The sequence below is a fragment of the Ceratotherium simum genome, chromosome 26 (genome assembly GCF_057802395.1).
Source record: "Ceratotherium simum simum isolate JZ-2026a chromosome 26, ASM5780239v1, whole genome shotgun sequence".
Taxonomy (NCBI): domain Eukaryota; kingdom Metazoa; phylum Chordata; class Mammalia; order Perissodactyla; family Rhinocerotidae; genus Ceratotherium; species Ceratotherium simum.
Genome location: NC_141925.1, coordinates 19,025,570 through 19,046,698, shown reverse-complemented (window position 1 = coordinate 19,046,698; position 21,129 = coordinate 19,025,570). Strand labels below are relative to the sequence as shown.

Genomic DNA, 21,129 nt, shown 5'->3' with positions numbered 1-21,129 from the left:
AATATATAGAGAGATGTTTATAGAAATGTACATAACTGAGAGAAATGGGCAGCTGCTATTATAATAACACTGGGATTATTACTCTCACAAAAATTAATTCCAGATTTTTGTTTAGCCCAAGTTTCTAAAACTATTGGGGTTTTCTTTCAATGTTCACTTTGATTCTGAACCAGAGCACATAATGTCAGATTTCTGAAGTACATAAAGATTTTCATAACAGTGTAATCTTGTATATTATGATTAAAACTATGAGAACTGCAGTTAGTTAAAAACACACTTCCAAATGCCAATAAAAAGAATTCACATTCGTATTTTACAGTATTGCACCTAAATCAATCAATAGCAATCATGAAAATTAATTTGTAAAGGAATATAAAATTTCTAGGATGTATGTTCATCGAAACAAAAGGCAAACATGTCATTTTACAAAAACTAGACCTATAAGTATTTTAGAAGACAACAGACTCACAATGTAATTCCCACTAATCCACATACCAACCTTTAGTTTTGTGCAAATAAAACTTCTCTAGAAAGTGGCCTCTGAAATCTATAATGTTTTCATCTTCAGCCCTCACAGCTGGGGTCAGTAAAATGTATGCTTATGGGAAACATACACTGTCTTTGAGTCACCACTGTCTGAGAGAGCAGTAGCTCAGCACAATGGTTAAACATGTGGATCAAACGCACAAAAAAAACAAAGACCATCTTGTCACTACCTGGTAAAACATCCCCAGTCATGGGCACTCTTGTTACATCTGGCAACTGTTGGGAGCTGGTATCAGTAGTTCACTCCTACCTAGATTCGATCCAATGGGGCCAATAAAGCTGAGGTTCTGATACCCAATGGCCATGGGCAAGGGAGGAGGTGGAAACACAAGACAAGTGAGTTTATCCAGGTGCTCAAAGATGAGGTAGGAAAGAGAGCTTAACTCATCTATGAGAATGCAGCCTAGGTAGAGGGGGATAAATTCCAATAAAGACTATCAAGAAATTTCTGCCTTCATAGACTCAAAGGAAACAGAATAGATTCTTCTTCGATTGGAGGTATTCATTGGGATGATTCTGCCTCAATGTGAGGGTTGTTCCTGGCCACTGGACCTTTCCAGATCCCTAAGAACCTGATGCATGCCAATCAAAACAAATCTACTCATCTCTAAGGGCTGTTCTCAGTCTCTCTCTCTCTCTCTCCTCTCAGGGTAGAAGTGTTTTTTAATGAGAGAGTGAAAACTTTCACAGTAGGAATCTGGAATTTCTTTAATGTCCAATTCTAAGGACATTAAGGAACCTTTTTGCTTTGAGTAAGTCAATACTCTGGATATGAACACTTTACAAAGGAAAGGATAACTCATTCACCTCCTGGTCATGTCACTCCTAATGATTTCCCCATTATAAACATCCCAGCAGGATGCAGCCACTTATTTTCTGATGGATTTCTCAGGGCTCCCATCAACCTGGTTGGACACAGAGTCCCTGGGGGCAGCTTCCAAGAGCAGAAAGGAAGGGACGACTCAGAAGTTGCTAAAAGTCAACAAGCCAGAAAGCCCAGAGCACAAATGACATTTCACTTTTTAACAGACTAGCACCAAGACCAACGCTTAGATACCCCTGTTCCCAGGGCTGCCAGCCTACACGTATATGAATCACGTACTTATAGGGAAACAAACTACACATGAGATGGTCCCTACACCTGCATAGCTTGAAGCAGGATCTTGACAAGGCTTCCAGGAGCTAGTCTAACTCCCATGACTCCTATTAAATAAGAATTCCTTACATTTTTAAAAACAACTTTATTGAGATATAATTCATATATCATACGATTCTCCCATTGAAGACTTACAACTCAATGGCTTTTAATATATTCACAAATCCTTCCTTCTTGATGCTATAAAGTTACTATTTTCAGGTTTCCATCCTATCAACCCTGCTGTGTCTGGTCCAAGCAATGCTGACAGGACCCAGAACTTGATGTGGACAGCTGTGGCCAGAACCATTCAGGCTGGTCAAGAAACCTGGCCTGAGGTCCTCAGTCTTCAGGAATGTCTGAGTTCCCATTCAGGAACCCATGAAAAATTTGTTATTTAACCACCGTGTGAAAGAACCCAATAAGAAGGAGGAAACATCTGATGTCCAATGTCTACTCACGTTTGTGTCTGGGTAACCGGGAAACCCGAGCAGGAGGAGCCAGAAGATCAACCTCTGTGCCTCCATGTCCTGGTCCTCTCAGGGGACCTGTGGTCACGAGGAAGGAGGTGTGGAGGGAGGGATGCAAAGGGCGTGAGGAGAGGGGTGGGGGAGGAAGGGAGTGAGGGGAGGGGTGGGGAGTACGTTGGGGGGAGAGGTTGGAATTGGGGGTGGGATTGGGGAGGGGGTGTGGGATTGGGGAGGGGGTATGGCAGTGGGGAGGAGGAGAAGAGGGGTGTCAGGGAAAGTATTGGGTCAGATCAAATCCTAGAGGGGAAGGAGGAGGGTTCAGACAGGTCAGTAGGTCAGTAGGTCAGCAGGACACAAGGAGCAGTGAAGTGGACTCTCAGGAGCAGTTGGAGGGGACGAGGGCTTCGTCTTCCTCCGAGTCTTCTCCTGTCTGGGCGCTGCCTTAGCAACCGCGATGCTTTATACTCACCTTTGACCAATCCCCTGCCTTCACCCCTGGGTCATCACCGTGGACACCGTGTGACCTCACTTTTAGAATGCCCCTCCCCCACCCAGTGCCTCACCGAGAGCCACCCCAAGGACAGGTCCTCTCTGAAACCTTCACAGACCTTCAGGTTTCTGGTCCTTCCCAACTCAGGTCCCCCGTCCCCCACTTCTGGCACTGCCTTCTTCCTTTCTGACATCCCAAGGTTTCCCATGGCCATTGGCTGAAAAACATACAAAGCAAAGGATGACTTTGAAGTGAAGTCAAAAAAAGAATCAAATACACAAGTAGAGTGTACTGAGGCTGAGAAAAGGGTCACAGGGGACTTGGGTCTGGGAAGGGATGTTGGGAGAGGGGGAGGTTGAGGCTAGGAGACTCCAGAGGGAGAAGGGGCCAGAAAGAAGCTTTGCCCAGGGCCTACCTTTGCTTGGAGTGTGCCCTGCTCAGAAGATGGGGTCAAACCAGCTGGCCATGGTCACACCCCTTGCTCCTCGACCTGGGACCAATGGTCAGTCATTGCTGTGGTGATGATAATATTGTCATATGATAGTCCTGCTGATGTATTATTATTATTGTTCTTATTGTGGGAGAGGGTGAAGCCCACTCTGACACATGGCAAGGTCCTGGGGAGGCTCGCCTCTCTCTCTCTCTTCTCCTGGGGATCTGCTAAGCTCCACGCAACATCTCCACTCTAAGGGCACCCTGTCAGGGTCCCTGTCCCTATCCTGGGCCCTTGTCCCCAAAGCAACACTACCTTTGTCACTCTCTGGCATCTCAGGACGCAGGCATAGCCCTTCCAGAAGTTCCTGGCATGGGGCAGATGTCCAGCACTCGGGTTGGAACCAGGAAAACACCCCCTTCCTTGACAGCTTTAGTTGGGGCAGGTCATGCCGGAGTCCATTCATTCTGTCTGCCTGCAGTGGCCTCCACTGAGTGCCAGAGCTCTCTGTTTTGTGGGCTGGGGTAGGGGGTGAGGGTCTGGGAGTGTGTGTGTGTGCATGTGTGTTTGGTTGTGTAATTCTACATTGCGGACCTGAGAGTCTGAGTTTCTGTGTCTATGAGTATATTGATTGTGGACATGAGTTTTTCTCTGTGTGTCTATGTATATTTTAAGTGATATACTTTTGTAATATATTTTGAATATATCATTCCACTCTCTCCTACCCTGTAGAGTTTCCACTGATAGCCTGATGGGGGTTCCTTTCTAAGTTATTTTCTTTTCCCTGGCCACCCTTAATAGTCTTTCTTTGTCACTGACATTTTTTTTTTCTTGTCCTTCCAGCTTTATTGGGGTATAATTGACAAATAGGAATTGTAGGGGCTGGCCCGGTGGCGCAAGCGGTTAAGTGCGCGTGCTCCGCTGCGGCGGCCCGGGGTTCGCCAGTTTGGATCCTGGGCGCGCACCAACGCACCGCTTGTCAAGCCATGCTGTGGCGGTGTCCCATATAAAGTAGAGGAAGATGGGCATGGATGTTAGCCCACGGCCAGTCTTCCTCAGCAAAAAGAGGAGGATTGGCAGATGTTAGCTCAGGGCCAATCTTCCTCACAAAAAAAAAAAGGAATTGTATATATTTAAGGTGTACATATTGATGTTTTGATATATATGTACATTTTGAAAAACTCACCACACTGAAGCTAATTAACACATCCTTCACCTCACATAGTTACCATTGTGTGTGTGTGTGTGTGTGTGTGGTGACGACACTTGAGATCTCTCAGTTAATTTGAAGTATATAACACATTATTAACTATAATCACCACACTGGACATCAGGTCTCCAGAACTTACTGATCTTATAACAGACAGTTTGTTACTTTTGATCAACATCTCTTCTTTTTCCCCATCCCCCAGCCTCTGGTAATCACCATTCTACTCTTGTGTTACTATGAATTCAGTTGTTTTTTTTATTCTACATAAAAGTGAAATTATGCAATATTTATCTTTCTGTCTGTCTTATTTCACTTAGCATAATGTCCTCCAGGTTCATCCATCTAGTCACAAATGGCAGGATGTCCTTTTTTTAAGGCTGAATAATATCCCATTGTGTATAAATACATCACATTTTCTTTATCAATACAACCATTGATGGACATTTGGGTTGTTCCCATATCTTGGCTATTGTTAACAATGCTGCAATGAACATGGGGTGCAGATATGTCTTCAAGATCCTGATTTCATTTCCTTTGGATCTATCCCCAGAGTGGCATTGCTGGATCATATGGTAGCCCTATTTTCAGTTTTTTGAGGAACATCCATACCACCTGTAGGGCCTGTGGGTGGGCTGGCTGACAGTGTCTGTGGGCTGGGTGTTGAGATCTCACAGTGGTTGCTGTGAACTCCTCTCCATTTGTCTGTTCTTAGCTGCCCCCAGAGGATCCAGCCATGCTGATTATCTCAGCAAGACAGGAGTGGACTTTCAAGCTGCACCTGGAAAGGCTGCAGCAGTGACGCTCACATTGCTCTCTTCCTCCTGGGAGAAATCGCAGGTGGAGGGGTCTCTCTGTGCTGAGCTGAGCCAGCCTGTGGGAAGGGTGATGCAGATGAAGAAGCTGTTCTTTCTACCCTTTCACTATGGTTGTTCTCAGATTTTCTGCTCCACCGGCATGCTGAGACCTCACACCTGGATTCCAGTGCTTTCCTAAAGGTATTTTCGTCCATGGATGGTGGTTAAATCGTGGTTTCTGTGGGCGATGAGTGCTGGGCCTTCCTATCCCACCATCTTGCTGACACACATCTTTGTCATTTTATTTTGCATTTCCCTAATGACTAACAATGGTGAACATCTTTTCCTGTGCTCCTTGTTTATTTGTAGAAATATGTCTTCTTGCAGAATATCTTTTCTTTAGAAATGTCTACTCAAGTCCTTTGACCATTTTTTTAATTGGATTTTTTTTTGTTGTTGTATGTATTCTTTTCTTTTTATTGAGGTCATATTGGCTTATAACATTGTGTAAATTTCAGGTGTACATTATTATATATCAGTTTCTGTATAGACTGCCCGTGTTCACCACCAATAGTTTTTATCTGTCACCATACATATGTGCCCCTTTACCCCTTTTGCCCTCCCCCCACCCCCTTCCCCTCTGGTAATGTCATTGACATAAAACTGACTTTTGACAGTTTTAATATAATGTGCCTTGGAGACAAGAGAAACAATAGAAAAAATAAACAAATGAGACTACATCAAACTAAAAATCTTCTGCACAGCAAAGGAAACCATCAACAAAACGAAAAGACAACCTAACAATTGGGAGAAGATATTTGCAAACCATACATCTGATAAGGGCTTAATCTCCAAAATATATAAAGAACTCATGCGTCTCAACAACAAAAAAACTAACAACCCAATTAAAAAATGGGCAAAAGGCCTGAACAGACATTTCTCCAAAGAAGATATACAGATGGCCAACAGACACGTGAAAAGATGTTCAAAATCATTAACTATCAGGGAAATGCAAATCAAAACTACAATGAGATATCACCTCACGCCTGTCAGAATGGCTATAATTAACAAGACAGGAAACAACATGTGTTGGAGAGGATGTGGAGAGAAGGGAACTCTCATACACTGCTGGTGGGAGCGCAAACTGGTGCAGCCACTATGGAAAACAGTATGGAGATTCCTCAAAAAATCAAGGATAGAACTACCATATGATCCAGCTATTCCACTGCTGGATACTTATCCAAAGAACTTGAAAACACCAATGCATAAAGATACATGCACCCCTGTGTTCATTGCAGCGTTATTCACAATAGCCAAGACTTGGAAGCAACCATCGAGGGACGAATGGATAAAGAAGATGTGGCATATATACACAATGGAATACTACTCAGCCATAAGAAATGATGAAATCCAGCCATTTGTGACAACATGGATGGACATTGAGGGTATTATGCAAAGTGAAATAAGTCAGAGGGAGAAGGTCAAATACCGTATGATTTCCTTCATTAAGTAGTAGATAATAACAACAATAAACAAACACATAGACACAAAGATTGGATTGGTGGTTACCAGAGGGGAAGGGGGGAGGGAGGAGGGTGAAAGGGATAATTCAGCACATGTGTGTGGTGATGGGTTGTAATTAGTATTTGGGTGGTGAACATGATGTAATCTATGCAGAAATAGAAGTATAATGATGTACACCTGAAACTTATATAATGTTATAAACCAATGTTACCGCAATAAACAAAAAATTAAAAAAAATAAACCAGTAATAGTAAAAAAAAAAAAAAATATATATATATAATGTGCCTTGGAGAAAGTGTTTTTATGTTGAGATAATTAGGAGTTCTATTAGCTTCATGTACTTGTATATCCAGTCCCTTCCCCTGGTTTGGGAAGTTCTCAGCTATTATTTCTTTAAATAAGCTCTCTGCTCCTTTCTCCCTCTCTTCTGCTTCTGGGATACCCATCATCCTTACATTGCTTTTCCTAATAGAGTTGGATATTTTTTGTACAATTTCTTCATTTTTTAAAAATCTTAGTTTTCTCTCCACTTCCACTTAAATCATTTCCATATTTCTATCTTCGAGCTTGCTAATTCTCTGTTCTACATTTTCTACTCTATTTCCAATGACTTGTACTTTATTTTTCATCTCATTAATTGTGGTTTTCATCTCTAGAATTTGAATTTTTTTTAGAGTTTCAATCTTTTTGGTGAAGTACTTCTTGTGTTCCTTAATTTTATTCCTGAGCTCACTAAATGTCTTTCTGAGTTTTCTTGTAACTCGTTGAGTTTCTTCATGACAGCTATTTTGAATTCTCTGTCAATTAAATCACAGTCATCTGTGACTTATAATTTGGTTTCTGGAGAGTTGTCATTTTCTTTCTGTTCTCCTTTGTTACTATAGTTCTTCACGGTGCTTGATGGGTTGATCCTCTGCTGATGCATTTGTGGTGGTAAACACCTTTCGTTTTGGGGTAAATCTTTTGTTACTTTGATTCTGAGTTGCTTCTGGTTGTATTTGAGAGCCTGCTCTTTCTACCCTCCACTGCCTCTGCCAGAGGCTTCGTCAGTGCCCCCCTGTGCTGCTTGTGCCTCTGAGGTTGCTGGTACCTTGCTGCTTACAATGTTGCTACAGTTGTGGGTGCCGCCACTGTGGTCACCAGGCTGCAAGCACTTCTGCTGCTTTTGGGGTCATGTGGATCTTGTGTTCCCCCACTGGCTCACCATAGGCTCGGGTGCTGCTGCCATGTGCACCACCTGCACTGCCGCTCTGAGGTTAACTGGGGTTTCTGGGAGCACCACTGCCAGGGGTGCTGGGTTCATGAGTGTCACTGCTGCTGCCAGGGGCCCAGGGTCTTGTACGCATCCCCCACTGCTGGTAGGGTCAGAGTCATGGGTGCCGCCACTGAGGGCTGGGTCATGGGCACTGCTGTGGCTCCTGAAGCCTCAAGTCACAAGTGTCACATGCCACTGCTGGGGGAGGGGTGGGGATGAGCCATGAGCACCACTGTTGTTCCTGCAGCCTCTGGTCCCCAGCACCACTGTGCTTTTTGAAACCTCAGGTCAGGGCACCACTGCCCTTGGCAGTTGGTATCCGTGTTTTGGATTGTCACTGCTGGGAAAAGGGGAGGGAGCTGCTACCCTAGTTCCACTGCCTCCCGGAAGCCCAGTCCACCCACCTTCAGATGTATAGATGTATGGATCTCTCAGGTACTCTGGTGTGCTGTGCAGGGAGTCCTTTGTTGATTTGAAAGCTCTTCTCTTAGGGAAGGAAGGGACAGTTTCATGGGACTAAAGCTAAGAAAAGAGTTTCTTACCCAAGACTGCAGAAAATGTCAATATTGAGAGAAGGAACCTGACTGAAAGCAAAGTGGGAATGTGAACACAAAAGGATCAAAAACAAATTACTGTAGACCCAGAAATCTAGTGTCTGGGGGAGAGGGGAAAAGCAGTGGGTCCATGCAGCTTGGGAGAGATCCAGGGCAATTACCCAAAAGATACGTTACCTGTTCTTCTATGCTAATAGAACCATGGTGAACAACTGTGTTGACCACTACATGTAGTGATAAACACAAAGGCAGAGTCACAACTTATAAGGGGTTTGGGTCTAGACTCAGCATCTAAGATGAAAATCCCATGTCATCAATACAACTCTTTAAAAAAATTCTTTTAAATAGCTCATGGATACTATACTATCTCTTGACAAATCCAATCTAGTCAAGTTTTCCTCCAGCATTGAACCTGATTTCAATGTCTTTGGTTGAACACCCATTGAAGTAATTGGCTTGCATTTGTTTTGGTTTCTCAACCTTACAGTCAATTCTGCCTAAGATAAATGGTTGTGTGTTGTGACTCCATGCTCAAGTTCTCTTAACAAACTTTACCCAAGGATCCCTTAGGGGAAAGAGGTACAGGTATATGTGTTGCCCAACCTCACCACAAAGTCTTTGACTCTTTATGAGCTATAAAAACCAGTGTATATCAGGTAGAGAATTAGAATTGGAGAAACTGAAATTATTCATTTATTCAATCCATGAATTCATAAAAATGCCTGCTGGATAATGTCCAAGACCCCCTAAAGCCCTGGTACCTGGAAGGCACATAAGGCCAATTAAGACAGATATGGACAGAATTTAAGGAGATTCTATTGGCCTCATGGTTATAGCCTGAGAGTCAGGAAATGTCCCCAAGTCACACAGATCTAGAGAGAAAGGAGATTTCACAGTGATTTTGTAAAATCTAGGATTACAATGTGTGCCAAGTCCCTAGTCTCCAATTCCACCTCCCTTACAATATAAGACCAAAACCACTCACATCATTATGATGGGGATACTGAGATAAGAGGGGACCTGAGGCACCTGGAGGGCTGAAATCAGGTCAGAGGCCTACAGGCAGGTGTTTAACAGCTCTTGTGTTCTAACGCAAATATCAGAAGACATAAGCAATCAAGGAAAGCTAAACACAGATTTAGGACCATACAGAATCAAATTGTCTTAAAGAGGTCAAAGAGTACAGGAATTGAGAACAGGTTTGAAGTTCTCTATCTAACGTCATTTCCAAATCTGTGTTCGTTGTAGGTCTCCACACAGTAAGTGTGATATCTGATCTCTACTCTGTGTTGGTCATTGGTCGGGAGAAAGGAAGGGTTCAAAGATGAGTCAGGTGTGAACTTTACCCTCAAGAAGTCCACAGGCTAGTCAGAGAGCCAAGACAAGCCTATGAATAACTGTAGTGCATGGCAGAAATTGTAGTTCTTTAGGAGAAAGCGTTACGGGGCTCAGAGGACAAAGCAGTCATTTCCAAAATAGAGGGGCATATAAAGGATTGGAGGTGAACTCTGTATACGGGATTTGATTATGTGGAGGTGAGAGTGGAAAGAGCATTCAGAGCAAAGGAAATAATGTAAACCAAGGCAAAGCCTGGAAGAGAAAAAGCAAGAGGATGTACAGAGCACAGGGCCAGTTTGGTTGAAGTATAAGGTGTGGAAAGAAAAGAAATGAGAGTGAGGGTGAGGTCAGATGGCCTTGAATATCAGAAAAGAATATGGCCTTTAGCATGACAGCAGTGGGGAGCCATTGAAGGGTTTTTTTTTTAAGCAGGAAAATATGATAATCAGAACAGAGTTCTAGAACATGAGACGGTTAGAGCAGGAGGCAGTGGCAGAGGCAGTTTAGCTCATAACAGCCAGAATAACAGTCCTGCACATTCCCTAGCCCTCCTGCTCTGCCATATAAATCTGGAGAATTCCCTGGTGCCATACTTTACTCTGGAGGTCTGACTCCAAAGAATTATTTGCTCCCAGCACAAAAGCAAGGGAAGTGTTGAGCACTGAGGTGGCACTGGCATTAAATGGATAAGCGTTCAAACCTCAATTCTGCCAATGAGTCGGTGTGACCTTAGGCAAGTCATTTCACCTCATGATACTTCAGTGTCCTCATTTGTAAAATGGGATAATGCTGTATTTTGTGGACTCCAAGATGCACATTTTTTTACATTTCACTCTCTTAAGGTCAGAAAGTGCCTTACAATCAACAGCATGCCCAAATTTAAGTAGCATTGCTTTGTGTTGTCTTGATGAGTCATAGAGCAACGGCGTGACTCACAATTGATGGCATCTTAGAAATACAGTAACATCTACCTCCTAAGGTTGTGAGATTTAAATGAGCTACTGCACATAGCATGCTTAGCTAAATGCCTGGCCTGAGGCTGGAAATTAACAATAGCAGCTACCATCACAGAGGGAGGAGGCAGTATGACATGGTGCTTAAGAGCCCATTGGCTAGATCTAGGTTCAAATTCCAAGTCGGCACTCACCGCCTTGGACTAGGTTTTTCATGTCTCTGAGACAGTCATGAAACTGTCCCTCATCTATCAAAATGCCAATCCTATAGGGTTTTTGTAAGAATTAAATTAGATATAATTTGAGGTAAAATTTAGCAACATCTCTCAAGATACAAATGCACATGCCCTTTTACCCAGCAGTGCATTTCCAGGAATTTATCCCACAGAGACATTGCCATACCTGCAAGCTGTCATCACCACAAGGACAGCTGTTGCAACATAATTTATAATAGCAAAAAGGTTGGGTTTGGGGGCTGGGTAAACAAATAATGGTATATCTATCCAATGGAACATTATGCTACTATTTAAAAAATATAGCACTTCCTTATGTTTGATATGGAAAGATTTTCAGTATGTGCTGCTCAGGAAAATAAGCAGTGAGGAACAGTGTGTAGGGTGTGCTGCTATTTGCATAGAAGAAAGTATTTAATATGTTAACATATGTAAAGCACTGAACACAGTACCAGATATGTGGTGTAAGAGCCTGAATACACAAATGGACAATGGCCAGACCACATATCAAAATAGAACTCTCACCCACCATCTACAGCAACCAGCCCAGGAAACCAACCCATTATCTACAGTAACCAGACCAGGAAACCAGCCTGCTGTCTCGGAATTAGACTTGGAGGAAGTCAGACCACTATCTCTAGCAACCAACTCAGGAAGCCTGCAACAATCAGCCCCAAATAGCCAGGAATTAATTAATAACTGACAGCTTCCCTAATTTTTGTCCCGCTTCTAAGATAGGACCAACTAGAGATAGCCAAATGCGCACCCCTAACCAATCACACAGAACACACACCTCCAGTTAGCCCTCCTACAGCTTCCCCACGCCAACAGCCTCCAATCAGGGCACGTCTGGATCCCTCCCTTTTCTCCACCAAAAAGCTTTCCCAGTCCTCTGCCTGCCTTTGAGTCTCTGCTAAAATGCAAATGGTGGTGGCTGACTCCCTTGCTATAGCAAACTCTGAGTAAATAGCCTTTGTTTGTTCTCATTTGAATGGCTTTATTTCCACAGGTTCATGCCTAATTCCCAGCAATTCTTCTTGTTGTTGCTAGCACCAATGCAAGAGAATTCAGATGTTTTTCCTATTTCTCTTTAGACAGTGGATGGACTTTCAGCCAACAGATGTCTTGTGGTGTTTGGGTGATACCCTTGGTGAAACTTTGTCTCTGAGCAATGTCTTGGGAGCTTGTCTCCAAGGAGCCTGTGTGTTTCTGTATCACATGCCAGCCTTCTGCCCTGAGTCTCTTCTAAACATAAGACCAGCTCCCTGTGTGGGCCAGGGCAAAGGCCAGAAAGGAAGCATTAGCAATGGCCCAGTGACTCATGCTCACCATGGGGTGAATCAAGAATTAAATTGGAAGTGTGATCCTGACCTGAGGATGTTCTCCCTCCTTCTGAGAGCAATGTCCTTGCACTGCTCTAGGTTCTTTGGAATCATGAGGACTTGGCTGCTTCAACCGAATCACTGAAAAGGAAATTTTAAAAGGGGATAATTATAATGAAGATGACAATATTAATATCAGCTACCTTTTGCTGACCATGTACTGGCACTTAACATGCATTATTTCATTTCATCTCCCCAACAACCCTGTGAGGTAGAAACTGGGGAAACTGAGGTTCAGAGAGGTTAACTAACTATCCCAACGAATCAGGGATGGAACCAGGAATAAAACTGGGTCTATTGGATTCCATCACACAATATCTAAATTGCTGTGTTAATCTCTAAATTACCTTCACAAATCAAAATTTTACTGACAACATCCAGGCTTATTAATCAAAGCAATAAAGAGCTAAGCCAGGGGTTTCTGGGATCCAGAAGTAAATGCCAAGCTGTGTATCCATTCAGTTATTGGGCGATTAACATGATAGCTCCTAGAGAAGGGAACTCTCATACACTGCTGGTGGGAGCGCAAACTGGTGCAGCCACTATGGAAAACAGTATGGAGATTCCTCAAAAAATCAAGGATAGAACTACCATATGATCCAGCTATTCCACTGCTGGGTATTTATCCAAAGAACTTGAAAACACCAATGCGTAAAGATACATGCACCCCTGTGTTCATTGCAGCGTTATTCACAATAGCCAAGACTTGGAAGCAACCTAAGTGCCCATCAAGGGACGAATGGATAAAGAAGATGTGGTATATATACACAATGGAATACTACTCAGCCATAAGAAACGATGAACTCCAACCATTTGTGACAACATGGATGGACATTGAGGGTATTATGCAAAGTGAAATAAGTCAGAGGGAGAAGGTCAAATACCCTATGATTTCCTTCATTAAGTAGTAGATAACAACAACAATAAACAAACACATAGAGACAGAGATTGGATTGGTGGTTACCAGAGGGGAAGGGGGGAGGGAGGAGGGTGAAAGGGATAATTCAGCACATGTGTGTGGTGATGGGTTGTAATTAGTATTTGGGTGGTGAACATGATGTAATCTATGCAGAAATAGAAGTATAGTGATGTCCACCCAAAATTTATACAATATTATAAACCAATGTTACCGCAATAAACAAAAAATTAAAAACAAAAAACAAAAAAACATGATAGCTCCTAGATCCAGGTAGGTAAAGCTAATTCCTCTTCTAAGGCTCATTAAGATAAAGGACTTGCTCCAGCTGAGTGTTTTTTTTTTTTTTTGTGAAGAAGATCAGCCCTGAGCTAACATCCATCCCAATCCTCCTCTTTTTGCTGAGGAAGACTGGCTCTGAGCTAACATCCGTGCCCATCTTCCTCTACTTTATACGGGATGCTGCCACAGCATGGCTTGATGAGTGGTGCATTGGTGCACGCCCAGGATCCGAACTCTGGCCGCCAGCAGCGGAGCGTGTGCACTTAACTGCTTCGCCACCGGCCGGCCCCTCCAGCTGAGTCTTGAAGTTAGTGATCCTCTCCCCTGGATGTTCCCCCCAAGAGTCTCACTGTCTTTCCCATCTTCACACACAGATTTTGTTTTTCCTTCCTTGGGGCCCAGGCCCTATCCAGGTTTCCCATCATCACTCTATCTAGAAATCCAGGGATGTACCAGGAACTGCTTCAGCACAAGTGTTTTGCCAGGTAAGAGAGTATCTCTCCAGAGAGTCCACTTCCACTCGTGGCACCATAAATGAGACTGGGAACCCTCAATCTATTGAAATAGATCCAATTCTACCCTTCATTAACACATCCACCTTGTTGCCATTTATGACAATAACTCCATTAGGTTGTGGGACTATTTTTATTCCCTTGAGACTTCTGAAGTCCATATCTTCTGGCTCCAAAGGAGTCCAGAATATAAAACTTAGTTATAATCAAAAGGTTGGATGTGTTTAATTAATTTGTAATTATACCTCCCTTTAAAAAGATAAACATTTGGGGCTGGCCTGGTGGTGCAAGCAGTTAAGTGTGTGTGCTCTGCTGCGGCGGCCCGGGGTTCGCGGGTTCGGATCCCCGGTGCGCACTGATGCACTGATTGTCCGGACATGCTGAGGCGGCGTCCCACATACAGCAACTAGAAGGATGTGCAACTATGACATACAACTATCTACTGGGGCTTTGGGGAGAAAAAGGGAAAAAAAGGAGGAGGATTGGCAATAGATGTTAGCTCAGAGCCCGTCTTCCTCAGCAAAAAGAGGAAGATTGGCATGGATGTTAGCTCAGGGCTGATCTTCCTCACACACACACACACACAATAAATAAAATAAAATAAAATAAAATAAAATAAATCTATATCTATGTATCTATCCCCATAGAAATACATTCTAATATTGGGGAGGGATTATGTAGAAGGTATCATTCTGTATATTATGGTGAAGGTTGCATTTTTCACTCCACACTGTACCTTAGAGCTTTATTCATGACAGTATGTGATCATATATCTTATTCTTTCAAATTATTGCATAATGTTCCTTAGTATGGAAAAATTATAGTTTAATGAGCCTATTGCCTATCAAAGATACTTGGATTTTTTCCAAGCTGCTAAAATGAGCATCTTCGCACATACCCTGAGAAGTGGAATTTCTTATCATCATCAATAAAGATTAATGAGAAATCACAGGTCCAAAGCATTGTATCAAGCCTCAGAGTTTGCTAAATAATAATTTCTAAATTTCACTGTAGCTATGTGGACATACAGAAGGAAGGAATGAAGCATTTGTGATAGGAAATGATATCAGCATATTACATTAAGATTACATAAAGAAAGCACATGACTTAATTAATTGGTATTTTATGGAGCAGCAAAAAATACAGTTATGTTCAAATATGGCATGTCTTCACTCATCAACGTGCCATCACCTTATGAAATGTCTAGATTATTTCTTACACTCTTAAAAGAAAAGCATTTAAAATGTTCAAAATAGTCAACTCTCACTTGTGCCCAGAAAGCAATGATAATACAAAGGCAAAGACATAATGGTGCTTTGGGAATTAATTTAGCAACAGTTCTCCAAGTTTGATCTGTCTTAGTCTCAGGAGCTGACTGGGTAGTCAGATATTATCTAATACAGATGAGCTATCAAGTAACCACTAATTGACACTCTCATGTTCAAAATACACAGGGTCACTCTGCCTCTATCTGAGACCACAAAGAGTTTTGCTCCAATCTTCTTCCCACATCTGACTCTTTCACCATCACCAAAATCAAATACACATAAAATGAATTATGGGTTTATAAAATGTGTTCACTACTATCCTATCTATGCCTGAGGCCCCATGGAAACTTCTCATAATATCCAGAGACTTTGAGCCCAGTTTGTAAAATAAGAGGCTATCTTTTTATCCTCAGAGTTCATAAAAGTAGATTCTGCTTTATATTCCCATTTCTGACACATCCTTCACACAGCTCAGGCTTTGGAGAAGTAAAAGAAACTCAGAAGGGTTTCTCCAAATGGCTTGCTTCCTTCCATCAGTTAGTACTATCATTTTATTGATTCACTTTTAACACTAACAAACATCTCTTCTCAAGAAGAGTAAGTGAGAGTCTTCACAGAAGTTGATCCAAACTGGATGTCTGAATAGATCATCTAATAGAATGGTAATAAGAACATCAACTACCACTTAATGAGTGCCTCCTATATATTTGACAATAAGCTGTATCATTTTCCCAAGATTATTCCTTACAATAGACCTACTATTGGTAGAAATATTCATCAAGTCTAAAAACAATTTTTGATGGTTTCTGCTACAGATTCTAGAGTCTGAAGCATTGTGTGGCTGCAGGAAGATCCATCAGCCCTGGGGAGATGGAGGACTGGAAACACATCACTAAGCTGGACATCTGTGAAGGCTATGGACAGACTAAAACTGCAGGTTGATGCTGATTTGCCATTCAGCCAGAGGACCAAACTTGTCCATCTACTACATAAATGCACTGTCAAAGCACCAGGCACACTCTAGAAATGCAGCTAGCTGGATCTTAAACATGGGAAGAGAGACTGGCTTAAACTAGAGGGATCCCTCTTCCACCATAAGACAAAGGGTTATGGGTACAGACAAACGTAAGCTTGTAGATTCCACAGCAGGAAGTTCAGCTAGTTTCCCTCTGATGATTCCTAGTTTCTCTGTGAAATATGACTCAGTGTCATCTGATCAGAATGGTAAAAATGGTGCCATAGGAGTCTGAGTAGACAATGTTTAAAATTATCATTGTTGAAAATGAAAGAGAGAGCAGCTGACAGAATTGCAGGAGAAATGGGTGATGATAAGAACACATTTGCGGTTGGTGATCATCCATCTTCAAAGTCACTGTCTATGTAGTTATGTAATTTTCTCCAATGTCACTCTAAAATATTGGAGAATTATTCTCTAATATTAGAGAAAATCACCCTAAAATATTGCAGAAAATCACAGATACAAGTGGAGAGTAGGAATGACCCAGAATTAAGGTTTTTCCAAGAAGGTACAATAAAAGGGGAGTGGGCAAGGGATCTAGGGATATTGGCAAGAAAATGGTTAAAGTGAAGGACAAAGAATCTAAGCTGATTAGGGAAGAAACTGCATTCAAGCAAAAGGTAGATCAATGGTGAGAAGACAAGGTACTGAAGGTGTTAGTAGAGCTGGAAGTACTGAAGGTAATTGTCTTAATCTGCTGGGGCTGCCAGAACAGTACCATAGATTGAGTGGCTTAAACAACAGATATTTATTTTTCACAATTCTAGAGGCTGCAAGCCTGAGATCAGGGTGCCCGCACAGTTGGGTTCTAGTGAGAGCTCTGTCCCTGACTTGCAGACAGCTGCCTTCTGTGTCCTCACACAGTGGAGAGAGAGAGAGACCAAACTCTCTAGTGTCTCTTCTTATACCAGCACTAACACTATCATGAGGGCCCCATCTCAATGACCTCATCTAAACCTAATTACCTTCCAAGGTCCCACCTCCAAATACCATCATACTGGGGGTTAGGGCTTCAATATATGAATTTTAGAGGGACACAATTCAGTCCACAGCAGTAGTCATCAAAAAATGAGATGCACGGACTTAAGATTTCAGAGGTGAAACATTTACAGGTGATGCCATAGTCAAAGGCATGGTCATAGGTGGATTAAGTATCATGAAACTCCCTGAAGGTACAGGTCAAGGAAGGAAGAGACTAGGGTGTAGGATTGGTCATCCATATAGACGTAGGAGTCACTCAGGATAATGGTGGGACATGGAGTCAAAGGAAAGATCATGAACCTCATGCTACAGGCTTTAATGGACAAGGGATAAATGGAGGTTGGTAAATTACAGCAAGCAGGAGTGGCAGAGGGTGGTAAAGGTAAATGGCATGAGTCTCAAAGAGACAGAGGGATTGTACATAGGGTCAGAGGGGTAATGGTCAGGAGGTGGTATTGGAAGCTCAGAGTGTGCCAGACTCAAAGAGCATGGAAGAATCAACAGCTTCCACATAAAATGGGGAAATGATAACCTATTCTCATGAAGAGCCAGATGTCTAGAAAGGCAAATGATGAAGAGAACATTCAGTGAAGAGGATGTAGAAGATGTTGATATAGAAGAATTTATTAACTACTCAACTGATGTTCAATCTAGAGGGTACCATGAAAAGATTTGAAGGGAGAGTAAGGTTCAGGGAACAAAAAGTCCTGTTCCTGTGCAACATGAAGTTGAGAGAGCAAGAAAAGAGAATTAAGTAGAGGGGTTCATATAATGGATATGCTACAGATAACAGGAATGTGAGAGGGGGCATATTAGGCTGGCTGCCTATAGAAGCAATAGAGAATAGAGAGATGCTGTCTGGATTAATTGCATTCACTGCTAGGTTGTCCATAAAACAGGTAACTGAGAAGCAGGAGCACACAAGATACTTTTGAAACAATTTAATATCCAATGTTTTTTAAAAACATTGGAATAGTCAACATGGGAAAAATAAGGATGTTGTTGGAACTTCTTACATTTATTTTATATATTACTATTATTTTTATGAATTATACTAAGAAGGGAATTCCATATTTGTAACACTTTTTTATAGGGCTTAGTTCTTTCTGCCCTTATACTTCCAAAGGGATTCTGTGGTGGGTGGAAAACCCCAGGCTACCTGGAAGGAGACAAAGGCAGTCTGGACTGATTGCCCAGGCTCTGGGGAGAGACTTACAGTTGGAGGACTCTGCTGGAGCCATATGGTTCCACATGGCTCAGGAAATGCTCTCATTTAGCAAGTTAAAGAAAACTCAGAATACAGGGTTCAAATCTTCAAGACAGGTGAAGGCAGGTTACGATTCAAAACTATGAAAAAGGCAACTTGAGAAATGGCCCGATTCCATCTCAGACTCTCCCTATACCATACTCATAGATCCAGTTAAGTCCAAAGACTTGACATGATCGTCACCCTTGACTCATTGCGCTGTTTCTTCCCCCACTGATCTCATGTGAAAAATTCTGTCTAGTGAGAAACTGCATGTCATAGGCAATATTAATTTTGGCTTTATCTTCCTTTTTATGAAGACATATACGACTGACACTCAAAATTTCTGAAATGTGCAAAGTTGACACATTGAGTTGATATGATTCTAGCAATAGCTAACAAACTTGGTATTTTTAGTTAGCCATGCAGCCTACACAGGAGAAAATGTATACCTTCCATTCAATTGTAAAATACCAGCAGCAGCTAAAGAACCTTGCATTAGCCAGCAATATCTGGGATACAAGTAGCAGAAACCGGCCTGAGCAAAAAGGTGAAATGATAAATCCATTCTGCTGGGCAGACCATCAAGGTGGATTATGGAATCAAAGATTGAAGTAGTCATAATTTTAGGAGAAAAAATGGAACTAAATAACATCAGACCTCTCTTTGTCTCTCTCCCTCTTGTTCTCAATCTCTCTGTCTGCTTTTCTCTGTGAGTAGTTCCCTGATGAGTTTCCTCCAAAAAGCAGATATAATGGCCACTAGCAACTCTACACTCACATTTCTTCAGTTTAAGGTCTAAATAGCCTTACTTTTCCACCTCCACTTTGGAAAATTCTTGGAAAGGACTCTCATTGGCCAGGCTTCTGTCATATGCCTGTCCCTAAGACTGTGTCTTAAGAGGCTCAACCTGGGATGTTTGTTCATCCCAGGGGAGGGAGTTGAAGAACCATGATTGACAGTCTCACTGGGATTACGTGGAGACAAGGAGGAATTCTTAAAGGAAATAGAAAATAAGAGATGGGAAGACCTTCGAGGTAGAAATAAACTATAGTAACCACAGTCCACTACAGGGAGATCCCTATGGCCATCTTTGAAAATCTTGAAGAGTCTAGGGGTCCCAAGTGGATAGCATCAGGTAAATACAACTCAATGTCAACAAAAAATATTAAGTGTCTTTTATGTGCAAGACTCGGCAATAGGTGCTGGGGACATAACTATGAACAAGACAGAATCCCTGCCCTCGCAGAACACACAGTCAAGGAAACAGGCAATTGTAATATAGTAGAGAAAGCGTGATAAAGCAGAAACACAGGTTACACTGGGAGTGCATAGAAGGGACTCCTAACTGAGGCTGGGGAGTCAGATAGCTTCTCGGGATGGGAGGGAGAAGTGAGTGAAGAGAGTGTTCGGGGTAGGGAAACCAGCAAGTGCAAAAGCTTGGGGCACTGAAATTGTAAAATAAAGTGAACAGGATCAGTCCTTACTCTAGTGAGTATGTTACATCTGTCTCAGAAGTCACTTGTGGGCCTTCCTGTCCCTTTGAGTTTGAACCTCCAAATCTAAAAATCTGCTAGAATGCAGGGACCTGTCTATGATTTGTGTGAATTCTGACCTTACTTTCACATGATTCCGTCTCTCTTTTCCTACATCTGTGTGTGCTAACTCCATTTGTCCCTTGCTGTTTTCCACAAGACACAATCACATGTGTGAATTCACAAAAGAAGTAGCTTTATGGTAGTAGACTGGGGAACTGTGGAGAGGAATCCCATCACGCACTGCCCTGCCTCCTGTCATCTTGCTAATCATTCTGCCTCGCCTTTCAGAAGTCTGAGCCCCTAAACTTTCCCACAATACTCAGCACTCCAGGAAGTGTAGTCCAAGTCCTACACTCAGAATATTTCTCTCATAGGAACCAGGCTCTCCAGCTAATAAGTCCATCTTCCCTGGTTCCTGTAAAATTCTGATGAATAAAAAATTATCCATCTCATTATACCCATGAGTGACTCATACAAGATTCAATTCTCAGGTCCTCCAAGGAAGATATTTGTGCTTTCCTTGGGGAGTCCCACATGCTGTGCTGAAGTATCTCTCAGCATCCTGACACAATTACCTATTTTTGAAACATTTATTATGGAAAAATGTCAAAGATATACAAAAATAGACAAAATGGTATAATGAATTCCCATGTATCCATTGCCCAATTTCATTCATTATTACTTCATGGCTAATCTTGTTTCATCATTATGCCTAACCACTTCCAGAAATCATGTTTTATCCATAGACAGTTTTAGTATATATCTCCAAAAGATAATGACTTTTTAAAAACAAACATTCTGTTATTATATCTAAAAGTTAACAATTCCCTCTTATCATCACATATCCACTGTTCACATTTTCATCCATCAAAGAAGTCATGAATGTTCTCTTGTTTCCCATTTGTTTGAATCAGGCCCGCACATTGTGATTAGTTGATAAGTCTTTCATGTATCTTTTAATCTAAGGATGTCTTCATTTCCTCTTTTTTTTTCCTTTGCAATTTGTTACTTGAGGAAACTGAGTTGTTGGTCCTTTTGAATATTTCACAGC

At 42.1% G+C, this 21,129-nt stretch overlaps 1 protein-coding gene across 1 annotated transcript in view; it reads right to left on the bottom strand.

Annotated features, from left to right (window-relative positions):
* Positions 1–21,129, bottom strand: part of LOC147913603 (transport and Golgi organization protein 1 homolog) — a 40,382-nt gene that overhangs the window by 14,731 nt on the left and 4,522 nt on the right. Inside the window, exon 3 of the mRNA XM_087449226.1 lies at positions 2,760–2,858. Within this exon, the coding sequence (XP_087305352.1) occupies positions 2,760–2,858 (99 nt within the window). The remainder of the gene's footprint in view (positions 1–2,759; positions 2,859–21,129) is intronic.